The 27,079-nt window shown below is 35.6% G+C and overlaps 1 protein-coding gene, 1 long non-coding RNA gene and 1 pseudogene across 2 annotated transcripts; 2 read left to right on the top strand and 1 right to left on the bottom strand.

Moving 5' to 3' along the window:
• The first annotated feature begins 388 nt into the window (after nt 1-388).
• LOC110663467 (uncharacterized) lies at nt 389-9,012 on the top strand (annotated as a pseudogene).
• Nucleotides 9,013-10,686: 1,674 nt separating this feature from the next.
• On the bottom strand, nt 10,687-26,922 carry LOC110663466 (transcription factor JUNGBRUNNEN 1). Its single transcript, XM_021822775.2, has 4 exons — nt 26,635-26,922; nt 11,840-12,096; nt 11,371-11,669; nt 10,687-11,286 (listed from the first exon to the last, which is right to left on the bottom strand). The coding sequence occupies exons 2-4, from the start codon at nt 12,033-12,035 to the stop codon at nt 10,906-10,908; spliced, it is 876 nt and encodes a 291-aa protein (XP_021678467.2). The 5' UTR covers nt 12,036-12,096; nt 26,635-26,922; the 3' UTR covers nt 10,687-10,905.
• On the top strand, nt 15,826-17,353 carry LOC131174547 (uncharacterized). The gene is made up of 3 exons (XR_009144921.1): nt 15,826-16,536; nt 16,639-16,796; nt 17,246-17,353. It is a non-coding gene; the product is annotated as an uncharacterized LOC131174547 (long non-coding RNA).
• Nucleotides 26,923-27,079: the final 157 nt, after the last annotated feature.

Here is a 27,079-nt window from a genome sequence, read left to right as displayed (position 1 = left end):
ACATGACTAAATAAAAATAATATATAAATATATTATATTTATTAAGAGAATTTTTTAAAAATCAACTTCAAATTATTCCATTTATTTAATTAATATTTTTATTATTAAAATTTTTATTAAAAATTTGAGAAATAAAAAATTTAATATACATAAATAATGAAAATAAAAATATAAAGCAATTAAAAATAAATTTAGAACATGATTTATTTTCAATATATTAAAATTAAAAATATATAAAATAAAATTAGTTATATTATTATTCTTTTTATTATTATTATTATCAGACATTTGTTATGATCATTGTGTCTTCAAATTAACTATCGCCGAATAATATGACTTTGAAAATTTCTTTCCCTCATATTTCTCAGCAGAAAAGGTAAGGATATTCTCATATGCGCTTTGGAGCAATCAGAATAGCCCTCGGTCAAACCCAAAAGCTGAACCCCAATTTAACCAATGTGAAAAAATATCTCACCTGCTGGTCACTGAAGCTTGAAACAAACCTGACAGCCATAGTAGGAAAAAAAAAAAATTGGCTTCCATTTCTTAAACATCGCAAAAACCCATTTGAAAGACACTAACAGCTCGAGGATTCTGAATTTGCTTTGTTGATCTATCATCTAATGGCCTCTCATGGTGCATCTACGGTTAGTCTCTTTTTTTTTTTGTTTGATTAGTGATGATGATGATGCTGCTGCTTCTTAAATTAACTGTATTTGATGAGGATGGCAACAACAGCAAACACCAGTGGAAGCAGAGAACAGCTTGGAGAGGATCAAGGGGCAGTTAGCGTCCGGTTCTGGCAGGAACTTGTTGCAGGTTCCACTTCTCAAGCGATCTGAAACTGTACTTTCCTTTTCATTTACTCTTTTACTATTAGTTTGGATTTTTTTTTTTTTTTTTGCACTTGGGTTTTAATTTTTTTTTTCCTCTCTGAAATTTTGTGGATTGATGCATGGAAATTTATAAAAATTATGTTTGATATGCATCATTAATTTGAGAAATTTTGTAGCACGCAATGAAATCGAAATTGAGAAAACAAAAACCCTAGATTGAATTGAATTGTAAGTACAATCTATATAGTTGTTAAAATTTTGGTTTATGATTTCAAGATTGCTTGAGGCATTTCTACTTTCACCTGGAAGCACCATTTCTCTTTGCATTTTACTTGAAAATTTAGAAGTTTCTAGGTTATTGTTCTTTATCCTCCTAATCTACCTTTATTTTACATTAATAGCTGAGAAAATGGAATGATCGATGGGTGATCTTGGACTCAACAACTGGAAAAATGGAATACAAGTGAGCATATGTCACAGATTGTTCTTTTCCTGGATTCACTCTATTTTTAGGAGCATAGGAATCTCTCACTTCCATTTGCATTTGCCTGCTTCAGGACTAGGAGAAATGAGCCGACTGTGAAGGGAACTATCATCTTTGATGCAAATAGCACGATAACAGTTTCTTCTGTGAACTTCCAGTAAGATGGTGTGTTCCTTATATTAGGCTTCTAATTCCATTATTTGATTTTTCTTTTTCTGATGATACCTAGTTTGATTGATTGGTAACAACATTCTTTGTATTTGTGTGCTGTAGTGGACTTCCAAAGTATGATGGGTGCTGTTTCTGTATCCATATTAATCTATCTATTTCCTTCAGCAATATAGACACTTGAGTTTGCCCCTCTGCTCTGTTGAAAGATATCATATTGTAACTGCCACCTGGATTTTTCAACTGGTTAAGTAGGTAAAATAAAATAGCAAAAGAAAAAATAAACTCAATAGGAATTTAACATGGTTTGGATTTAAGGCCTATGTTTATGGATGAAGGTGTTTTTGAAAACATCTCTAAGAAAAATTGTAGGAATACCATTCTAATTTATGTTTAGCCTTTTGGCTGTCTACACCCAAATCTCACTCTCATCAATGGTCATAAGCTCACTATCAGTGTTTTTCCTGCTCAACTTCTTGTCGTGCAAGTAGCTAGGCGTATATATGCAGCTGAGAATTGTTCTCCAAGTTCAAGACTCAGTCTTCAAGAGTAGTCTATGTTCATGAATGTGGTCTCCAAGCAAGGATGAATAGCTGGCTAGTTTGTCTAAACTTAATCATTGAGTTGGCCAAAACTTGGTCATCAAGTTCTTTCTTGATGGATTTGTGCCAACTAAGTTAAAGGGCCAATCTAAGAAATCTTTAACACATTGTGTAGTTGAACTGGAATAGCTATAATTTCATCCTTAACTTTGGTAGATATTGGTACTCCACAAAAAAAGGACTACTTCCTTTGTGCAGAGACTCCTGGTGCAGCTAGAGCATGCATGGTTGGCAACTTTACAGTAAGTTTCCCTTTGCAATGTGCCCTCTCCAATGAGCTGAAGAATATTCTTCTATTATTACTTTTCTGTGATCATTGATGGCATTTTTGCTCCGTACATTTGTGTTTTCGTCTTTCTCTTAAAATGCATTCGCATAAAAGGTGCACCTAAAATAATATATAAAATATTAATAAATGTGATTCAGTTTTGATTTTCTTGTTTCTTAAAATTCAAAATTGAAAACCAAAATAAATTTTTGTATCAAAACTGAACTAAATCAAATTATTAAAAACATAAGTTAAATTTGGTGCAATTGAATTAGTAAATGCATTTATGATTGTATTAGCACTTAGCAGTTTTGTCATTGCCCTAAAATGTCACCTTGGATGATGTCATAAATGAGATGACTTAGAGGTGGATTTTGCTGGGATAGCAAGATGCCAAGATTCCCATGTCACCTTCTAATGTAGCCTGCCAAAGTGAAGTCAGAAGCTTTTTGCTACTAATGCCTAATTTTGATGTTTAAATTTTGGCTTAACCCCCTCTTTGGGATCTTTAGCCAATATATGGTTCCAGATTGAGCCCTTAATAGTCTAGAATTAAATTTTACTTCTAATTTGGCAATTTTTATATAGAACAGTGACCGAACTCAATTTCTGTAATTTTGGCTTATTTATGGTAATTTTGTAAATTGAGTCTAGAATTTAAGACTTTGGTTTATTTTCTTGTGAGTGCGAGTTAATTATTTGGTTGTGTGAAGAAATTTTTTCATTTGAAGTTATACTTGTCAAATCAAACAGGGAAAAAGGTCATAGAAAGAGTTCTATGATAACTTAAAAAATGCTAGTCTGATTTTTTTTTCTTACATTACTGCCAACAAATTCCAGAAATTCATTTTCAATAAACATAACTCAACTATGCCTTAATACAAAACTAGTTGGGATCGGTTGTATGGGTTTGTTTCCTCTATCCCACTTGGCTTCAGCTACATCTTTAGAAAGATTTGGGGCCACTATTTTTTTCATTTCTTCCCTTCATCTTAGTTTGTGTTCCATTCCTCTTTCACATCAAGTTTATTTTCAATTAAATGTCCATCCTTGCCCTCAAACTTCTCTAATTTTCAGTCACATAAAATCCATTAGTACCTTAGAATTCTTCTAGTATTCTGCTTTCCGAGATGGCTGTATTAGCAGTAACTTTAGCCCTTCAAGGACATTTAGATTATTCATATATGTCCTATGCCACTCAATAGATTTTGTGCATCATTTGAGGATTAGTTGTTTCTGCCTAGTGCTCCATTTTTTCTTGCCTTTGATTTTTGTTTCCTTCGGAAGATTGATCTCTTTTCCTCCATTTGCATTATTTCTTCAATAAATTCCTCCACGTTCAAAAACATTATACTCTATATGACGAAAAGTTATTTATCTGTTATCAATTGAGAGGAATGTCTAGTGCATATGAGATGGTCTTGCACGCGAGCAGGAACTAAGAAACAATGAAGTAGAGTTAAAATCAATTTGTTTATTATATTAAGGTCATAGTTAATTATTTTCTTTCAGTTAGCACCTAATTTTGATGGTGGGTAATTTATTTTAGCTTGCCAATGGTTGAGATGCCATCATATTCAAGGAAACTCTGTATCAAATTCATAGTAATGCAGTTATTACTCGAAGGTGGATCTTGTTCATTATGAAAAATCCGTTTGCCTATTGTTGGGTGGGTTGGTTTCTTTTCATTTTCTATTTTTTTATTTTTTGGCTTGTGATGATGTTATAATGTAATTTGTTTCCAATTGTTTTGGGCCTTCGAACGACCAGTGCAATTCAGTTGGTTCTAAAGGCACATAAAGAGGCTGTGAATTCCTTAAGTGGGAATGGTTCTGTGAAATTGGGGACAATCGCGACTGTTGTTGCTGCCTCCAATTCAACAGCCATTGAATGCTCTAAAGAAATTGAAGCTGCAATGCAGATTTCTTTAAGAAATGCTTTGGGAATGGTGAATAATAGGACAACTGATAGACCAATAGATGATCTGACAATCATGAAGGTATAATATCTGTAGTGTGCTCATTTTACGTTATATCTTTTATTCTTTATTGGATAAACACATTCAATTTGTATTTGGTGCCATTTTTGTAAAGCATGTTCAATATGTTTTACAAAGACTGAACTGTGATTACATTATGTTTTGGTTGACAATATGTGCTGCATTATTTTATGACTTTTTAACTCATATATATATATATATATATATATATATATATATATATATATATATATATATATAATTGCATGAATTTGGTTATGAGTTCAGTGTTTTAGTATGTAAGATACTAAACATGAGAGTTCATTTATGAGTGAATTATTCTTAAATTTATTTGCAAATAAAATGAATCTCATATTCATTTGGTAATATAAGTTTACAGCAGAGATGTTTAGGCAAAAATTGCAAATCATTCCTCTCCCGTTCTTAAATGTCAGGACGTAATACATTTGAGTGAAATGGAGTTCAATGATTATCCTCCATTCCCTTTACTCTTCTTTAGAAAAGAACTCTCAAATAGAGTTAAATTATTACCCTTCTTGTTATTTCCCTCTACTTAAGCATAGATTAAGGCTTCTTTCTTTGAAGGCAGAAGTAGTCTTGCAAACAGAAATTTAGTTATAGGAAATAGTTTTTAGTTTTTTTTTTATTTTATTTTTCTTTCCTATTTTATTTTTCATCCTCCCTTGGAAATAGATAACTCATTTATATTGTTCCCTGCTCTCTAGCATTTATTATTACTTAATTAAATTTGATTCATTGGGGATTTAAAGAGTGGATTGAAATGTTATGGCAGTGGGGGTATAGTGGTTGTGTTGTTGGTGGTAATGGTGGCAATCATAGCAGAAATCACAGTGGTGCTGATCTGAACAGAAATCTTATCCATATTTCTGGAAAAATTTTTCACAAGATGAACACAATTTTGCACAACTGAACCTCTGTTTCTTTTCTTGCTAGAAATATTTAGCTCTCCTTTCTTTTTCTCTCTCTATCCCCTTTTATTTTTTGGGATGTAAGGTCTAAGTATTGATTTCTTTTCCACTTTATTTTTGGTATCTTTTCTTTCTTCCTTCCACTTTTCTTTTATCTCTTGAAAGACAAGATATGACATTTGGTGTTTGGTTTGAAAGGTTGTGCTTCCCTCCATATTGTTGGATACCCTGCATAAGCTGCAATGGATGTTACTAGACTGAAACCCAGTTCTGACAAGGTCTGTAATTTGATGAATCATGTAATTCTTGGTTCATTATATCAAAACTTGAATCTGGTTCTGATTTTTTATCAGTTAAATTTCTGAAAATCAGTTTTAGTAACTTGTTGGGAATGTTGAATAGTAAATATAATAATAAACCCTTGAAGGGAAAATGGGCCATGGAACCAAGTGTCTGTTTTTTCATGGGCTTGCTCTATATAAATCATATGTTATACAATGCCAAGCCAGTCAAGGCGAGGCCATGCCCTTGCCTGGCCTTGTTTGGAATGTTGCCATCCTGTGGCTTTTAGGTGCCAATGGTTTCAGTGTCATTCTGCATGGCTTTGGTTTTCTGAGTAATTATACTTGCAGGAGACCCTAAAGGTTAAGGATGAGGAACTGCAGAATTTGGCTCGGGAGATTCATGCTCATGATTCAACAATAAGAGACATAGCAGATAAACTATCTGAGACTGCTGAGGCTGCAGCATCTGCAGCACTTACAATGGATGAACAGAGGAGAATTGCTTGTGTGGAGATTGAGAAGTTATCAAAAGCTTCACAGAAGCAGCTGGAGTCATCCATGTTGAAGGTTTAATAATTTATTATCCTTTTTTGATGATACCATGTACACAATTGCTATATGCCATCTAGTATGATACATTTATGTTCAAAATAATCCCTCATTTTAGGATCTTTTCCATCCTTTTTAGCTGGTGTAAATAGAGTTAATACAGTGTACTATTTCAAATTCAACTCGATTAGAAAAATGAATGCTCAAAATGAAATTGAATTTTATTTTTCATGCTCGAGCTCAATTTGATGGGATACTTGAAATACTCAAGCTTGACTTGGCTCGACTCAACTTGATTATTATTAGAAATTTAGGTAAATTTGCTTAGTAATCCTGAAATAAAACTCAACTGAATTCAAGTGAGCTTGAGTTGAAGCTCAAATGCATAAATTATTTTGTAAATATAAAATATATTTAAAATTGGTACAAAATATATTTAAAATAATATACAAAATTAAATACTGGATTGGGCTTGTGAGGCACTTCAGTCAAGTATTGTAATGCTCAAACTTGGCTTGACTTGCTGCTTGAGCCACTTGAGTTTGAAGTCGAATCTTAAATGCAAGTTGAATTCAAATATTTTGCATGTCGAGTCTAAGTAGCTTTACTCATTCACACACTTCATCCTTTTTCCACTGTAATTGTTTTCCTCTTAATTTTTTAGTCAATTTGTAAATAAATAATAAATAACTAAATAGATAAAATCTGATTTGGATTGTTTTGGAGTTAGAGAGCTTGTACAATTTCAGATGTAAATTCTGCCTGTTTTGATTATTTGTCATTTGTGTTTTCATTTATGCTTGCAGCTGAAAGAGTTTGAAGAAAAGTTTATGATTCTAAGCAAAGAAAGCAATGAACTGATCAAGCAGAGAGATTCTGCTCTTCAGGAGGCATATTTATGGTGTTCTGAACTTGCAAAAGCTAGAGAGCACGTTGTGATATTGGAAGGAGCAGTGGTGAGAACAGAAGAGAAGGTCAGGGTTGCAGAAGCAAACGCTGAAGCTAGAATAAAGGAAGCTTCACAAAAAGAGGCAGCTACTGTGAATGAGAATCAAGAGCTTCTAGCTTATGTGAACATGTTACAGGCGCAACTTCAAAGGTTTAACATATAAACTCTTTTAAACCTACATATATTTTATTTTAATCCCTTTTGCACTTTTGTGACTTGCCTTTCGTTGTAGATCTCATAATTGAAGAAGCATTCTGTTTTGGTAGAGTTTGTGGTTAAAGAATCATCATGTAAATCAACCATTTTGAGTATAGAGTGATGAGAAAAAAGGGATTTGGCTTTTATTAGCGTTACTATTCTAGTTTAATGAACATAAATTTATCTTTTATTCTTTTTCCTGATTTTAGAAATGGCTTTCCATTCAAATTAAAGGCTATTTTCTGTTCTTAGAACCAAAAAGCCTCTTTTCTAGTCTGAGAACTTGTCTTGGTGATTAGTTTTTGCAATAGTTCACTAAAATTAGTCTTACTTGTGATCTTAGCAACCATTCTCCAAAAATTTGTTTCCAAATCACTTGTTATTCTGGAAAATTGGGAAAATGTTGTCAGGGGTTCCAAAATCCTTTTCCTTTAATAAAAACAGACTGAAAAATTTGTCATGGTAAATTGGTAATGGCATTCTGAAAGGTGTTTCCTATTTTTATTGCTGACCACTTGTTTTTGGTACAAAGAATTAACTCTGCATGGGACATAGGAGAAACTAAAGAGGGATAGGTCATACATTGATACATAGTTATTTTTTAGGAGTGAATATGTATATAAAAGAGAATTTTGGAATTATCATATTCCTTGTGTAACAAAAGTGTAATTATACCTAAAAATTAAGTCACAAGATTCAAAAACTGTGTTATGAGCTTCTTTCAATGTGATTTGTACAGGGATATTGAAGACTTTTTTGGTTAATGTTTATTTTATTTCTTACTATGTTGTTTGCTCCAGCAGTCGAGTCCCATGCGTGTTTGTTTCCAATTTTTGGATTACCCTGGGCATTTTACTGGTTGCACAGAGATCTATATTTATATATATTTGGTACTCATACAGGCATTTTTAGGATTCATTTTATTTTGTTTTGTTTTATTTTTTGTTGGGGGTGTGGGTGGAATTAGAGTGTTACTTCTAACATGTGAGGGTGGACAAAGTTGATATATGTTGATTTTCTGTTAACAGACAGCATATTGATTCAAAGGAAGTGTTTCAGAAGACCGAGACTTCAAATGTTGTTGGCAGCACTTCTATGCTGACTAAACACGTGGGCTTGTCGGAGGAGAATGTGGATAAAGTTGTCTTAGTGTTTCTAGAGTTTTGCCATATTCTGGGGAGAATGTGGTGCACATGGGAGCAGACCAAACTAACCTCCGGCCAATTGGAGATGCTGAATGGAGTGATATTCAGCCAACAGAGTCGAGAATAGCTATGTAAGAGAGGTTGCTCCTAAGACAGAAGGAAGCAGCTTGGATATTCCTGTTGTTCGCCCACCTTTAAATAATCACCATGAGCAAGGAGGTAACAATTTTCATTAGCCCCTTGATGTTTTATTCTATACATTTTACAAAACAACATGCACATATAGGAACAGTACACTAATTAAAATCAGTTAACCAAAACAAAAATCAATTGTTACTGTTCTTTAATTGGCTGCCTCATCCGCTGTTATTGTTGTGATACTGTTGTACCTTCTAGCGGATACAGCAGGTTTTTCTGGAATCTACTTGGAGAACTCACAATCAATAATATCTTGGTGATATTTGTGTAGAGAGCATAGTTTGGATTGTTCAGGTATTTGACTGTGAATTTCGAAGAGGCTTCTTGATGTTGATCTCTGATATCTTTATACTTGACAATGATCTGTGAACATATTTGAATGAAATTTTTTTATGTGATCAAATTTAATTTGGAAGGACAAAAACACTATATGCAAGCCACATGTAAAATTCTTTGTAAATGCAACCGAGTGTTGAGTTGGTGGATAAAAGAAGGGGGAGGAGGGTGTTGATGCTTTACCCTTGTTTATTTTTTCAAGGCTTAGTGCCTGATTGACACTGCTTTTAGAGAGCTGAAACGGCTTTTCTGGCTAAAAGCATCAAGCAGTTTGAGAAAATCTATCTTATTATTTTAGTGTTCTCATGATTAAAATTTATCAAATTTAATTTTAAATTATTTTTTAATACTCTCTAACTAGTTTATTTTAAATAAGTGATTTTCTCAACAGTAATGCCAAACAAGATGTTAATTTGTGGCGAAAATTTAAGTTTTTCCTTTTTTCTTTTCCCTAAGTTTTGGTAAATTTATTTCAATTTTAAAGGTTTACTGTAATTATGTCCAATTAATCAAAATTAGCTAAAATTGATATTCTCTTTTATCTCTTTTCATTCCTCCTGCCAACCCTTCCCAAAAGAAAAAGAAAAAGAAAACTCTCAAGCCTCGTTCACTTCAAAGCCTGCCCTCTTCCTAACGGAGCTAGTAATAAAATGTCTAAAAGTTTGTAAATGTTTTTATGTATGTAAATATTCCTCGCTACAGGCCGAAATTTATTGGTAAAAAGTTTAAAAGAAACCTACACGATGGATTTATTATCATTCTCTTAGTCAAGCTTGGCTTGGTCACTCATACAATAAGTAAAAATATTAATTAAAATAAAAATATTTTTCGTTATTTGATTATAATATTAAATTAAAGTATAAATTTATATATATATATATATATATATATATATATATATATATATATATATATATATATTTACCTTTTAATAAGATTATCAAAATTTTAAAAATAATTTCTCTTAAACTAAGAAAATATTTTTTGTTAATTATTTTTTTAAGTATTTTAAATGTTAAAAAATATGTAAAATATTTTTAAAAATATATCTTTTTTTAAAATATTCCTTTTTAAAAAAATTATATATATATATATATTTTCATTAAACAAATAAAGATTTAAATTTTTATATTTTTGGTACATAAGAAAGCAGAAAACTAGCCCCGAGGAAGCTCACCCCAAACACAATCAGCAACTTGGAATGAGCTCACCTCAGTAGGATTATGCCAACGATGAACGCTAATTGGAATAGAATGCCCCAGATGGGCAAGGCAATCAGCAGCAAAGTATGTTTCTCGAATTGAGTGGATGACTGAGCAGGACCAAGACTTGCCTATCTGCAACCTAGAGTCTTGAATAACTGCAGCAAACAGCATAAAGAATCTGAATTGAGAATAACACTCCCCAGACAATGTTAAGATCCTCTCTAATTGCAACAAGTTCAGCTAACAAGATGGAAATGAAACAAAATCCCAAGTTTAAAGGTAAAGCCACCAAGCCAAGGCGCCTACCATCTGAAGAGCGAACCAAGTCTCCCATAACACTGCCATCAACCTTGACCCCAAACGGAGGAGGATTCCAAAGATAAAGCCAAGCTGGAAAATTTTTTCAACCAAATAAGTACCGATACTCACATGTTCAAAGTTTTTTTTTCTTTTCTTTTGGCACCGCCCTCTCAGAATCAAAGAATTAATTATGGGATGATAATATTAATAATACAAAGAAGATAAAACTCTGTATATATAATAAATATTCAGCGCCAATGATTCAAAAATTATTGGCACAAAATTGAAAAAGTTACATACATCATGGATTTAATTGTCCCTATCTGAAATTAGTATCCATGGCAAGGCACAGCCTACGTATAGTGATAATACAAAGAAGATATAGAACATATGAAATGTACTTCCTAAATCCTAAACAAGGCAAAGAAATATTAATTCTCTACATCCATCTATGATTAAGAGTCATAAGGTTTCGGATCAACGGCTTGCTCAACCACTGTTCTTAGCTCATCCCAGTTTCCATTTGCAAAGAAATCATCTGCATTTGGATTCCACGAGTTTGGGTGAGCTGCTAGGAAGGAAGCTTGATGCGTTATGGAGTTAAGCTGACCTAAGAACAAGTTTGTTCTTTGATCTGGTTGAACCAAGGGTAAACACTCTCCAAAACTCATCACTTGCTTCTGATCACTGCTGTTTTCAGATTCAAAGCCACTGAATGTTTTTGAAGTTGAAATATCAGATGAGTTTGGCTTCTTCTTTGTCTGCTTCCAATCTACAGGTGTGTACCTTTTGCACGATGGTATTCGCTTGAATATGCGACAAAGTGTCCAAACTTCCTGCATGAATCAACATGAAAATTGGTTATCTTTTACCAATGAAATTAAAAATGAGAAGAAATTAAAGCGGGGTGATCATCTCACAGCTTGTTGAGCAACAGTAGCCGCAGTTTTTGTGTTGGGAGGAAGGCGAAACTCATGCATCATCCAATCAGTTTTAGTTCCCTTTCCAGCACTTCCACGATAATATACAAGAGATTTCTTGAGGCCAATGCATTCTTGTGATTCTTTTATTGAGGAGTAAATTGGCTTGTCAATTCCAGTGGCTTTCCAGAATCCAGATCCTGTAACTCTATTTGGTCTTACGCTGTTCCTGTACTTTCTTCCTCTAATGCAGAAGAAGTACCACTCTTTATTATTGTCTCCCACTACAATACTAGCTTCTGATCCACCACAAGAATATATATATATATATACATGGAATATCAAACGATCGATATACTGATCTAGCAAGCTAGTTAAATGATACTGCATGGCTATGAAATTAGGAATTTAAATACCCCGTAATCTTATGAAAGATAGAGATAATTACATAAGATAAAAGAGATCTTACTTGGAAGCTCCCAGGGATCGTATTTGTAGATATCAATCTGTTTGATAAGCTGAAGAGCGATGGGTTTGTTTTCCACCTTCCGCCGCAAATAGAACCCGACAAGCTCTTCATCTGTAGGATGAAACCTGAACCCTGGAAGTGAATCCATCTCATCTTCCTCATCCTTATTATTTCTATCTAAACAAGTACTACCCATCTCTTCTCTCCCTCTTTCTCTCTGTGGAGTATCAGAATCGGACCATGTTTAAGCTGCTGCACTGTCAAAGTAGAAGCTTCTTATATTATTATTATTATTATTATTATTATTATTATTATTATAATGTGGTGGAATATGAACGTTCTGGTCAAGACAAGACTTTGATTAGTATAAATACCATCCTGGAAAAAGTCCTCCCCTCTTGACTTGGCTAATTTTGTTGTTATTATTATTATTTGACAAGTAGTTCGTGCGTTAACACGTCATTTTTTTCATACATATTTCTAGTTTCTCATATGATTTTTTTTTTCAGTAAACTTAATTTATTTTAAATTTAAAATAAATTGAGTTTACTGAAAAAAAAAATTATATGAGTAAATTTAAAATATAAATATATAATAAGATTTATTTATTAAATATATAATTTTATAATTTAAATTTATGGCAAAACTAAGTTTTGTTAATTAGTTTATGTTTAAATTTTTTTCAAGATATATGTATACAGTGGATGTCTATAAGAGTGGGATAGTCTATCCATTTTTTATTTTAATAATAAAAATATAAATTTCAATAATATTTATAATATGTCAATCATAATAGTCTAATCGATTTTTCTTTATCTTTTAAAGTGTGAAAAATGGAGTGATATCAACCTTTAAGTCTTTTATCTATTTATTTAAGATTTAAAATTATTTACTTCTATAATAATAATAAAAAAAAAGAGTCGCATTTTGTTATGTAACTCATAAGATATTAATACTTCTATTGAGGAAGTGTGTTTGGTATAAAAATTAATTTTTGATTTATCAATATGAGAAAAATATACAATAGCGTTTGACAAGGAAAGAGCGTTTATATAAGAAAAGAAAAATCAAACTCCTTAATTCGTTCAATAAATTTAAAAAAGAAATTAAATTTTGTGTGGTTTCAATTTTCTTTTTATTTTTAATTTACTTATAAAAAAAAATCACTTTCCTTAAAAGGAAATCATTATCATAATAACAAGGTTGGAAAGTAAAAGACACGTGAGATGGGGTTTTTGAAAATAGGGAGTGTGGATCCCACGCAGGGGCACACAAGTCTAAGAGAGTAACCACGCCCTTTGACTATGTACAGCCTATTCCCTAATTTCAAACCTAGCTAACAGTTATTTTCATATACCCCTTTTTTTTCCAAAATTTTTAATATATTATAGTTTATTATAAACATAATTTAAAATAAAAAAATATTATTTATCTAATAAATTTAAATTTGAATTTTCATTCTTAATTCACTTAAAAGATATTTATTATAAAATTTATATAAAATCAATATAATAATTAAATTATTAAAATTGATTTAATTATAGCCATACTTCGTAGATTAAATTTAATGTCAATTTCTTTTTTTTTTTAAATGTTCTTTTCTTGTTATTGTTGTAAAAGATATTTTTTGACATATCACATTCGAATAATAAAATCAAAGATGGATTGATTTTTTTTTTTTAACATTTTTAAATTAATATTTTTGGTGACTAAATGGCTTGGAAATGTGGAAGCTGTGTTTTACTTGGAAAACAACTTCATACGCTTAATAATTAAAATTGAATTACAAAGTCTAGGTCTATAATTAATTAATCTTATTTTTTAGATTAATATTACTTCTCCATCTGAAATTGAATTACGAAATTAAAAGCTTCCTCTACAAGATATGATTTTAGTTTCAAATTTACCTAAATCAGATTTTTCAAAACCCAAAATTTGAAACACAAACATCAACAAAAAATCAGAGTTAGAAAAGGAAGACAAGAAACGAGTGAAAAATAAATGAACAAATTAAGGAGAAAAAGAAAGTGTGTTGAGATTACATAAGCAGGATAGAGAGAGAGAGAGAGAGATTTATTTTTATTATTATTATTATTATTATTATTATTATTATTATTATTATTATTATTATTATTATTATTATACGCACATAAATTAGTGTCTAAAATCAAGATAAGCGTAAACGATGCTGTATTAATTTGCTTTAATTAGGTTTTGTATTTCGTTGATAAATGAAAGAGAAAAGTGGCGGCATAGAGGTGATTGCAGGGCGGAGTTAAGAAAATTTTATTGAGAAGTTCAAGCTAATCATAATATATATATATATATATATATATACACCTTGCTTCTTGCCTACTACTTCGGGAGATTTTTTCTTATACTTAGGAAGTTGATTTGGGAAAGAAGAAAGAGTGCTTGAAGAGAAAGCTACCCAAAGGAGAAGCAACATATGCAAGGTTTAAGCGTCCAAAATACATAGTAAATAAAAAAACACAAAATATAAAATTACAAGAATTGTTTATTTATTTAAAAAAATTATAACAAAATATTTATAATAAATATAAGTATTATTAAATTATAATTTTAATTATTATATAATTTTATAATAAAAATAATATTATTTTAAAAATTAAAAATCAGCTTGTATCAAAGTATTGTATTAAATTCTTATATAAAATTCATTGAATCAAAGCTATATATATATATATATACCCAAATGGTTAAATTATATGGCATAATAACATGAGATTAAAAAAATAATAACCATTAAAATTAAATAAAAATGAAAATTAAAGATTAATAAAACAACAAAGTTAATATATCATATAAAATAAATGTATATTTAAATTGATCAATCTAAAATTTACATGAGATTTGATATCAATAATTTTATCTACTTATGTATATTTAAATAAAATCTATTTTTAATTTAAATGAAATAAAAGAAAAAAAGTAAAATGAGAAAGAAAAAAAAAATATATATATATATATATATACCCATTAAAAAAAAGGAAGAGAAAAATAAACATAGAAAATAATTTTAATTTATAAATATAAAGTTTAAATAATTAATTTTTAATTAAATTTCACATTTATTTAATGATAATTAAATAATTTTAATATTTAAATTATAATATATAAATTATATATTATTAAAGGTAAATAGAAAACTTAAGAGAGTCAGTTTAAAAAAAAAATAAAATTTATTCTATGTATTTAAATTTTTTTTTTATAAATATTTAAAGAAATTAATAAAAAAATTAATAAAATATTAAATTTTATATTATTAAAATATTTACAAAAATAGTTGGAGGCTTAGCTATGCCTAAGGGTGATTGTCAAGGGTAAAAGCGGTGATGGGAGGAGAAAGCCGAGAGAGAGAGAGAGAGAGATCCTATGGGTCATTTTTGACTTTTTAACATTTTTTAGTATATGCGAAACACGTATATTTAGTTATCAATCAATTTATATTAAATTATTATGAAAATATTCAATTTATTAAAAAAAAATTAAGGTTATAACAAGTCAACTCCATTTAGTAGGCCATGGATATAAATTTAGCCATAAAATTTTCTGCCTACCGTAGCAAAGCGTAGGTGTTCATGGAAAAAAAAAATCAACTATTTGAATCCGAAAAAATATATATTATTAAAATAACAGTTTAAAATGTTTTTCATTCGTTGTGTAATGCCTAATCCATTAGTTTGTTTCTGAATTATTATTACTGTTTTTTTTTTGGTATAAAGCTCTTAAAGAAGTACTTTCTTCGATTAAATTTTAAATTTTATCTATTAAATTTAATGGGAAGGACAGAGTTAAACATGAGTCTTCCAAATTTAATATATATTCAGACTATGCCACTACTCTTTTATTGTAACACCCCAAAATTTTAAATTTTATGAGTATTTTTGGTATTTTAATTTTATTTAAATTTTAGAAATTTTTTTTTTATTTTTCGGATTTTAAAAAAATCGGATTCGATTTTTCGAAAATATAAACTTTGATGATTTTTAAAAATTAATTTAAAGACCACGTGGCAAAACTAAAAATATATTTGGAGTCTACGTATTTTTCTGAGTTTTCTGAAATTTTTTCGGAATTTTTGGACCTCGTTTTCGGTCCCGAGGCAGAGTAAAAATTCAAAATTTTGTATTTCGAATCGAACCGGCCGAATCGAACCGGACCGGATCGGACCGATCGAATCGGACCGGTCTTCTTCTCTTTTTCTCCTCCCTCCCGCGCGCGACGACCCTCTCCCCTTCTCTCTCTCTTTTCTCTCTCCTCCCTCCTCCCCTTGCCGCGCCGCCGCCTCCCCTGCGTCCCCACCTCGCCGGCGCCCCACCTCGGCCCTTCCCCACGGCCGGCCGCCGCCTGGAACGCCGGAAAACGGCCTTGGAAGGGACGCGCAGCGCGCGCGCCGTTTCGGCTTCTCCGGCCAAATCCGGCCACCAATTGGACCGAGTCTTGTGTCTAAAATCATCTACTCGGCGAGAGCTTTCCATAGACACCAAGAACGCCGAAATCCATCGAGCGGTTTGTCCGATTTTTGCTCGGGAAGATTTTAGCCCATTTCGACTTTTGGGCTAGATTTCTCGAAAATCGTGAATCCCACGAGAAAACCGAGGCTACCAGCACGCTCCATTCGTCGAGAGCTTCGCAACGACATAAATTTCGAATTTTTCCGACACCGTTTTTCGGTGGGTTCCACGGAACTTCGCAGTGTTTTTCCGAGCATTTAATGAGCTTAGAAAATTTTGAAAAATTTATGTACTAACCCCCGTGTTATGGGCTTCGTGTAGGTATCCTCGATTCGCGGAAATTCGACAGTTGACCGGGTCTGCAAATTTCGGGCCAGACAGACCCGTTACCGGAAAAGTCTCCGAATTGGACCGAGGTTTTGGCTAGTCCCCCATTGTCAGACGTCCCGAGCGCGTTCCCGAAGTCGGAATCGGCAAAGGTAAACCCGAACCTTGTTTTTACGTAATTTTCTAGTGCTTAAATAGGATTAAAAATCCGTAAGATATTCGTGGTAGCTTAGAAAATTACGATTCTTTTTGCAATAGCTTAGTAATATTGCTAAGGACCGCGGTGCAAAGTTTTAGAATTTTTAAAGCTGATTTGGGCAGTTTTTGCAAAAATGGTCAATTATAGGGACTAAATTGAAATTTTACATATTGTGATGGATGATTGATTTGATGGGCCCAGGAGAGGCTGTATGATGTGATTGAGTTGTGGATATATGGATTGTGAGTATAGAAGTGTGTTTTGAACCCTTTTACAGGTTGGGTAGGTCCTAGATATAGGGGAGACTCTGCCGGATTTTCGGCACGACTTAGGACGTAATTGGTCTTTTTCTTTTTTTGTATTGAGTTAAATTGTATTAAATAATTGTAATATAATTGTCAGGTGAGCCGGGACAACCTTCTTCCTCCGCCCAGCCGCCACAGTGATTGTCGTCAAGTCTGTGAGTAAAATATTAATTTTAATTGTAATTTTGATATTATTATATGTTCAATATGCCCATGCATCACTTATATGCATATATTTATGTAGTTAAACTCTATGCATGATTTATGATGCATTGATAAATGTTAAAGTGCCATGATGTTGTTGTGGTAATTTGGAGCAGTGTGCGTGCGTTGGCGTGCGTGTGATGTGGTGTGGACTATGGATAGGACGGGTAGTCACGGCTTGAGTTCTTCGCTAGGACCCGATCCTTCGAGGGGTAGTCACGGCTTGAGTTCTTCGCTGGGACCCTCGATTTGGCTTATTAAGCGAAAGTCCGGCTTGAGTTCTTCACGCACTGTGTTGGATTTAAGAGAGTCAGATAGGGGATCAGCTCCCATATGTTATGATTGATGCTACAGGGTGCGTGAGTGCTCTAAATTACCTTTTTGATGCTATGATGTGAATTTATTGCTGATGTTGCACTTCATTCCACAGGTTGCATTAGTTTTAGATAGTTATAGAGATTATGGTTAAAATTGATATTTTACTCTCTGAGTCGAACGCTCACTCCTGTTCAATATTTTTTCAGGCTACAGGAGGATTTTATTTTGGTTAACCTTCTTTTCTCCTTCGCAGGTTGTTTATCAATATTTGTGTAATTTTATTTACTCCTAGAATTTCCGCATGTGTTAGAAGTATTTATTTGATTATAGTCTGTAATATTATTATCATGTTGGACCTGTAAACGTATAATGATATGCATGTTTGATGGATTGGATGAGGGAGCTGAGCTCCCATTTATTATTATGTTGATGAGTATGTGGAGGGTGAGCTGAGCTCCCCAATTGACTATATATTGTGTTTACAGGTCGGGTGAGTCGAAAACTCCCCGTTGGTAAGTCCATTTTATGGCCTGACTGTCCGCTTGTTTTCTTGAAATTGGGCCCAAATGGGCCTTAGAGTTGGGTAAATGAATAGTTAAGGCTTACTACGGGCCTCGGGGCTTTAGGTGGCCTGTGTCCTAGTCTTGGCCGCCCATAAGTTGGGTCGTGACAAATGTGGTATCAGAGCTTAGGCTCCAGATTCTTAGGGAATGTTGTCTAAAGTGTTGGGAAGAGTCTATTAGGAGTCACATGCGGAAATATAGGGTCCACATTCGTCTTGCATTGTCATCTTTGCTTCTAGTTTCTGCTCCATATGTTATGTATAAATATGAGTCCATAGAGTCATGTAATGAGCGCTTTGAATTTTTGTGGGCTAATGTCTTGAATTTTAGGAAAATGCGTAGAAGGTGAGAGCCGCCATCGCACTGTAACAGATGTGCCCGACGAGGTGTCAAGACAGATGAGGCGCTTTGCCAGGAGGCGGGTAGGAGGCCTAGAGTCGCTCAAGAGGAGCAGCCACCCCAAGACAGATCGCCCTTATGGCACAGGTCCCATGGACCCCATGGCGCCTACTCTAGCCGGGTTCACAGAGAACCATCGACATGATGGCGCAGTATATGGTCCACCCTCCACAGCAGCAGCAGTCCACCGCACCAAGAGAGGAATCTTACAAACAGATCATAAATTTCAAGAAGTTGGTGCCTGGTACCTATGATGTGTCAGACGATGCATATCGATTTTTGGATTCCTGCAGACAGGCAGGAACAGAATTACAGTTGACTAATAGAAGATTGATAGAGTGTATGCAGCATGTCATGGGGCCTATGCCTAGACAATGGATGAATGACTACGTGTTACCCCGGATGGAGGGTTTGACATGGGCTCAGTTTGTGGAACTTTTTATCAATCGGTTTGTGCCAAAAAGCTTCAGAGATTAGAAGCAGTGGGCCTTTGAGACCTTAAGACAGAATGGCAGGTCTGTAGACGAATATGCTACAGAATTTCTGGAATTGAGCAGATATGCCCCTGCAGCAGTAGCTACAGAAACTATGAAGGTGAAGAGATTCCTAAGGGGGCTTGACAGGAGGTATGCGAACCTAGCCATGATGTCTGATCAGTCTTTTGACGTGGTAGTTGATTGAGCTAGACAGATAGAGATCAGCTATGCTGCGGATGACAGCGGGAGAGCCAAGAAAAACAGAGCAGAGGGTTCCTCAGGTGTCCCTTCCATGGGTACTCCGCATGCTGGTGGCGAATAATTACAGAGAGGAAGAAGTAGGAACAAGAAGAGTGGTTTTAGACACAAACCTCGAGGATTCGCACTGGTACGGATCCAGAAAGTGGTCACAGCTCAGTACATGCAGCCTGGTCCAGTTCAGATCCTCCTTGGCACCTTGTGCACAGTGTGGAAGAGGACATTCAGACCTTGTTTGATGGGATCAGAGTATGCTTGTGTGTGGCCAACCCGGTCACTTTGCTAGAGAATGCCCTGCTGAGCCACGATGGGGTCACAGTGGTTCATTGCAAATGTTCCTCGCCGATTGTATCCGGTACTTCCAACATGGCGATGGGCCTACAACAGGCCGAGGACAAGGGGGACGTGGATTTGGAGGCGGATCAGAGGTAGAAGTCGATGATCGTGGTTACGGGTAGGGTCAAACTCGGGTTTTCACCCTGACCCACTAGGATGCTCAGGCTTCCAATGCAGTTGTGGCAGGTATTCTTCTGGTCTGTTCTTATGAGGCTCGTGTTTTGATAGATTTGGATGCTACGCACTCATTTGTCTCCCCTGTGTTTGCCATGAGGTTGGGTAGAAACCCTACAACTTTAGAATGCCCTTTGTCGGTAGCTACCCCACTTAGTGACAACATAGATGTAGATATAGTTTTTCCGGGTAGCCCAGTAGTAGTGGATGGAAAGATCCTCCCAGCAGACTTGGTTCCTCTACCAGTAATGGACTTTGATGTAATTTTGGGGATGGATTGGTTGGCAACTCATTATGCCACTTTAGACTGCAGGAACAAAAATGTGTATTTCCACATACCTGGTGTGGAAGAGTTTAGCTTTGACGGTGACAGGAGCGTAGCTCCATATAACTTGGTGTCAGCAATTAGTGCCAGAAAAATGTTGAGGCGTGGATGCCAAGGGTATTTGGCATTGGTGAGAGATACATCTGTAGAAGGTGTCAGCATGGAAAATGTTCCTGTTGTCAGAGAATTTATGGATGTCTTCCCAGAGGAGCTTCCAGGGTTGCCACCAGGAAGGGAAATAGAGTTTTGCATTGATGTTGTGCCGGGTACAAACCCCATATCAATGCCACCTTACAGGATGGCACCAGCAGAATTGAAAGAGTTAAAGGAGCAACTACAGGAGCTTTTGGACAAGGGTTTCATACGTCCGAGTACTTCACCTTGGGCGCTCCTGTTTTATTTGTGAGAAAGAAGGATGGGTCATTGAGGTTGTGTATTGACTACAGACAGCTGAACAAGGTGACTGTGAAGAACAAGTATCCACTTCCTCGGATCGATGATTTGTTTGATCAGCTCCAAGGAGCTAGATTCTTTTTCAAGATAGACCTGCGATCAGGCTACCATCAGTTGAGAATCAGGAATGAGGACGTGTCCAAAACGGCTTTCAGGACAAGATATGGTCATTATGAGTTCTTGGTGATGTCTTTTGGACTCACTAATGCACCAGCAGCCTTCATGGACTTGATGAACAGGGTGTTCAAACCATTTTTGGACCGTTTTGTCATTGTATTCATAGATGACATTCTGGTATACTCTTGGACCGAGGAAGAACACGTGTGGCACTTGAGGATGGTGTTGCAGACGTTGAGGGAGCACCAGCTATATGCCAAATTTTCAAAATGTGAATTTTGGCTAGAAAGCATCTCATTCTTGGGACACGTGGTTTCTAGTGACGGCATTCAAGTGGATCCCAAGAAAATTGAAGCTGTAACTGATTGGCTTAGGCCTACAACAGTCACTGAGGTGCGAAGTTTTCTGGGTTTAGCTGGCTACTATAGGTATTTTGTACAAGATTTCTCCAGGATAGCGGCTCCCCTAACTAAGTTGACCAGGAAGAATGTTCCATTCATTTGGACAGATGACTGTGAAGTGAGTTTCCAGAAGCTTAAGGAGTGTCTAACCACTGCCCCTGTGTTGACACTACCTGTGAGTGGTGAAGGATACACCGTGTATTGTGACGCCTCCAGAGTTGGCCTAGGGTGTGTCTTGATGCAGAATGGAAAGGTAGTGGCTTATGCTTCAAGGCAGCTGAAGAGGCATGAGCAGAACTACCCCACCCATGATTTGGAAATGGCGGCTGTAATCTTTGCACTAAAGATTTGGAGACACTATCTGTATGGTGAAGTGTGCGAGATATACACCGACCACAAGAGCTTGAAGTACATCTTCCAACAGAGGGATTTAAACTTGAGACAGAGGAGATGGATGGAGCTTCTGAAAGACTATGATTGCACCATCCAGTACCACCCTGGAAAGGCCAATGTTGTGGCAGATGCCTTGAGCAGAAAATCTTCTGGCAGTTTGGCGCACATTTCAGTAGAGAAGAGACCATTGATTCAGGAGGTACATGAGTTGATGGATCAAGGTTTAATCCTAGATCTTTCAGATGAGGGGTTATTGTGGGCTCACTTTTCAGTGAGGCCAGACTTGAAGGACAGAGTTAGAGTTTCCCAGCACAGAGACCAACAACTGATGAAGATTATAGAAAGAGTACAGCAAGGTGAAGGTGGTGAGTTTGGATTTGCCAATGATGGCGCCCTAGTGCAAGGTTCTAGGATATGTGTGCCCGATGTGGACAACCTCAGGAATGAAATCATGCGAGAGGCACACTGCACACTGTACAGCGTCCACCCAGGTTCTACCAAAATGTACCATGATGTGAAAGATAGCTACTGGTGGAATGGCATGAAGAGAGACATAGCAGACTTTGTGTCCAAGTGCTTGACTTGTCAGAAGGTGAAGTTTGAACACCAGAGACCGGCAGGGAAGCGGCAAGAGCTCCCTATCCCAGAATGGAAGTGGGAAATTATCACTATGGATTTTGTGACTGGGATGCCTCGTACCACGCGAGGATATGACTCGATATGGGTAATTGTAGACCGTCTAACCAAATCAGCTCACTTCTTGCCTCAGAAGACTACATACTGTGGCACAAGATGCCCGCTCTACATTCGAGAAATAGTCGATTGCATGGAGTTTCGGCTTCCATAATATCCGGCAGGGCCCCGATTCACTTCTGCTTTTGGAGAAAGTTGCAGAGGCACTTGGCACACGCTTGAACTTCAAGACGGCTTTCCACCCTCGCATGCGGACAAATTGAAAGGACAATCCAAACATCGAAGACATGCTTCGCATGAGTGTCTTGGATTTTGGAGGTCAATGGGATGAGCTTAGCTTTGGTGGAGTTTGCCTACAACAACAAGCTACCACTCCAAAGATAGGGATGGCACCCTATGAGGCATTATATGGAAGAAAGTGTAGGTCTCCTCTGTGTTGGATGTAAATGGGGAAGCGAAGGTGCATGATGTAGACCTAGTGCAAGTACACTTGAGGTAGTTCCTTTAATCGAGGAACGATCGAGGACGGCTTTGATGAGATGTAAGAGTTATGCACCCAGACGGAGGGATGTGGAGTTTGCATGGCGACTATGTATTCTGAAGGTTTCTCCAATGAAGGGAGTCATGAGATTTGGAAAGAAGGGCAAGTTGGCACCTCGGTATATCGGACCTTTTGAGGTTACTGATAGAGTTGGAGCAGTTGCCTACCGGTTGGAGCTACCACCCAACCTCTCTCACGTTCATCCCGTGTTTCACATCTCCATGCTCAGGAAATACATTCCCGATCCTTCTCATGTACTGCAGCCGGATGTGATAGAGCTAAAATAGAGCTTGACATTTGAGGAGCAGCCTGTAGCCATAGTGGACTACCAAGTGAGACAGCTGAGATCAAAACAGATCCCTATGGTTAAGGTTTTGTAGAGGAGTCACTGGTGGAAGAGTGCACTGGAGTCGAACGGGACATGCGTAGCAAGTACCCTTATCTGTTCAATGTATAATCATGTGCTTTATTCTGCCTTGTGTAAAATTCGAGGACGAATTTTCTGTAAGGGGGGAAGAATGTAACACCCCAAAATTTTAAATTTTATGAGCATTTTTGGTATTTTAATTTTATTTAAATTTTAGGAATTTTTTTTTTATTTTTCGGATTTTAAAAAAATCGGGTTCGATTTTCCGAAAATATAAACTTTGATGATTTTTAAAAATTAATTTAAAGACCACGTGGCAAAACTAAAAATATATTTGGAGTCTACGTATTTTTCTCGAAGTTTTCCGAATTTTTCAGAATTTTTGGACCTCGTTTTCGGTCCCGAGGCAGAGTAAAAATTCAAAATTTTGTATTTCGAATCGAACAGGCCGAATCAAACCAGACCGGATCGGACCGGTCGAATCGGACCGGTCTTCTTCTCTTTTTCTCCTCCCTCCCGCGCGCGACGACCCTCTCCCCTTCTCTCTCTCTTTTCTCTCTCCTCCCTCCTGCCTGGCCGCCTCCCTGCGTCTCCACCTCGCGGCGCCCACCTCGGCCTTCTTCCCACGGCCGGCCACGCCGAACGGAAAACGGCCTTGAAGGGACGCGCAGCCCGCGCGCCGCTTCGGCTTCTCGGCCAAATCCGATCCGCCACCAATTGACCGGTCTTGTGTCTAAAATCATCTACTCGGCGAGAGCTTTCCATAGACACCAAGAACGCCGAAATCCATCGAGCGATTTGTCCGATTTTTGCTCGGGAAGATTTTAGCCCATTTCCACTTTTGGGCTAGATTTCTCGAAAACCGTGAATCCCACGAGAAAACTGAGGCTACCAGCACGCTCCACTCGTCGAGAGCTTCGCAACGACATAAATTTTGAATTTTTCTGACACCGTTTTTCGGTGGGTCCCACGAAACTTCGCAGTGTTTTTCTGAGCATTTAATGAGCTTAGAAAATTCTGAAAAATTTATGTATTAACCCCCGTGTTATGGGCTTCGTGTAGGTATCCTCGATTCGCGGAAATTCGACAGTTGACCGGGTTTGCAAATTTCGCCGAACGGACCGATTCTGGAAAAGTCTCCGAATTGGACTGAGGTTTTGGCTAGCCCCCCATTGTCAGACGTCCCGAGCGCGTTCCCGAAGTTGGAATCGGCAAAGGTAAACCCGAACCTTGTTTTTACGTAATTTTCTAGTGCTTAAATAGGATTAAAAATCCGTAAGATATTCGTGGTAGCTTAGAAAATTACGATTCTTTTTGCAATAGCTTAGTAATATTGCTAAGGACCACGGTGCAAAGTTTTAGAATTTTTAGAGCTGATTTGGGCAGTTTTTGCAAAAATGGTCAATTATAGGGACTAAATTGAAATTTTACATATTGTGATGGATGATTGATTTGATGGGCCCAGGAGGGGCTGTGTGATGTGATTGAGTTGTGGATATATGGATTGTGAGTATAGAAGTGTGTTTTGAACCCTTTTGCAGGTTGGGTAGGTCCTAGGTATAGGGGAGACTCTGCCGGATTTTCGGCACGACTTAGGACGTAATTGGTCTTTTTCTTTATTTGTATTGAATCAAATTGTATTCAATAATTGTAATATAATTGTTAGGTGAGCCGGGACAGCCTTCTTCCTCCGCCCAGCCGCCTCAATGATTGTCGTCAAGTCTGTGAGTAAAATATTAATTTTAATTGTAATTTCGATATTCTTATATGTTCAACATGCCCATGCATCACTTATATGCATATATTTATGTAGTTAAACTCTAGGCACGATTTATGATGCATTGATAAATGTTAAAGTGCCATGATGTTGTTGTGGTAATTTGGAGCAGTGTGCGTGCGTTGGCGTGCGTGTGATGTGGTGTGGACTATGGATAGGACGGGTAGTCACGGCTTGAGTTCTTCGCTGGGACCCGATCCTTCGAGGGGTAGTCACGGCTTGAGTTCTTCGCTGGGACCCTCGATTTGGCTTATTAAGCGAAAGTCCGGCTTGAGTTCTTCACGGCACCAGTTGGATTTAAGAGAGTCAGATAGGGATCAGCTCCCATATGTTATGATTGATGCTACAGGGTGCGTGAGTGCTCCAAATTACCTTTTTGATGCTATGATGTGAATTTATTGCTGATGTTGCACTTCATTCCACAGGTTGCATTAGTTTTAGATAGTTATAGAGATTATGGTTAAAATTGATATTTTACTCTCTGAGTCGAACGCTCACTCCTGTTCAATATTTTTTCAGGCTACAGGAGGATTTTATTTTGGTTAATCTGCTTTTCTCCTTCGCAGGTTGTTTATCAATATTTGTGTAATTTTATTTACTCCTAGAATTTCCGCATGTGTTAGAAGTATTTATTTGATTATGGTCTGTAATATTATTATCATGTTGGACCTGTAAACGTATAATGATATGCATGTTTGATGGATTGGATGAGGGAGCTGAGCTCCCATTTATTATTATGTTGCTGAGTATGTGGAGGGTGAGCTGAGCTCCCCAATTGACTATATATTGTGTTTACAGGTCGGGTGAGTCGAAAACTCTCCGTTGGTAAGTCCATTTTATGGCCAGACTCTGTCCGTTTGTTTTCTTGAAATTGGGCCCAAATGGGCCTTAGAGTTGGGTAAATGAATAGTTAAGGCTTACTACGGGCCTCGGGGGCTTTAGGCTGACCCAGGTTCTAGTGTCGGTCCGGCCCATAGGTTGGGTCGTGACATTTATATATTAAATAAACATAAAGCAAATAGTTCAAAAAAAAAAAAGCAAACTAATGACACTAATCCCTAAGTTATAAAATAATACCTTAAATTAATACATTAATATATTTTTATAACACTCTAATTAAGATTCGAATGTATAGTTCTTTTTTATATTTTGGACTTTAGAAATCTAAAATTTAATAATTAACGTAAATTCGATTTTGTATAAAAATAAATTTAATAATTATTTAATTAAATATTTATATATATATATTATGAAAAATAAATCTCACCTTATTGTAAGAAAAGAAATATTCATAAAGTACTTAATAAAACCTCACTAAATTTAATATAAAAATTAATATTTTATAATTTAACTCTATTATACTAACTTCGTTAAGATTATAAAAGAAAAAAAATTCATTAAAGAAATATTAGACATTTAAACGTGCAATATGCTATTGCTAAACTACATCTCCATCTTAAATTGATAGAGGATTATCGATGACTTTTTTTTCCAAGGATTATCAATGATTAATTACTATAGAAAGTGCAATCTCCATCTTGAATTACAGAAACTGCTCCGAACGGCTTGAATTGAGAAGAAACATTGAGAAAAAGAAAAATTGAGAAGAATTAAATGAAAATTCAGAGCGAAAAAACTCCAAAATGAATATAAATGTATATATAAACAACGAAACAAACAAAATCCCAAACCTGTAACTTGAGATATTTAGGGCTTCGATGCTCTCCTTTGATGAGATCCACAGAAACAGCTTCAGGTTCGATACCCTCGCTCGCTTCGGAGAAGCATAGACAGTGCCGTACACCTTCACCACCATTTTATCCGATCAGAGATTAAGCAACAAGAAGTAGGAGCCAGTGAGGAGTGAGGACTGTGTCAGTATTCTTATAAATTCTAGACCAAGGTTTGATTGTGATTCATGGAGAAAAAAGTTTGTGGTGGGAATTTTGTCATTATATGTAAATAATAAAATATTAATATTTGTTCTTTTTTCGCGTTAGGCATGAAGTTTAAAGTTTTGTGATTGAAAGTTATGCTGTGGTCGCCAAACCACTACATAATTTTTAATAAGTTTATTGAATTAAAAAAAAAAATCTTTTTATTATTCGATAATTATATTTACATATTTTAATTTTA

The sequence above is a fragment of the Hevea brasiliensis genome, chromosome 16, assembly GCF_030052815.1.
Source record: "Hevea brasiliensis isolate MT/VB/25A 57/8 chromosome 16, ASM3005281v1, whole genome shotgun sequence".
NCBI lineage: Eukaryota > Viridiplantae > Streptophyta > Magnoliopsida > Malpighiales > Euphorbiaceae > Hevea > Hevea brasiliensis.
Note: the sequence above shows the minus strand (reverse complement) of the source record. Positions and strands in the feature narration are given on the sequence as shown.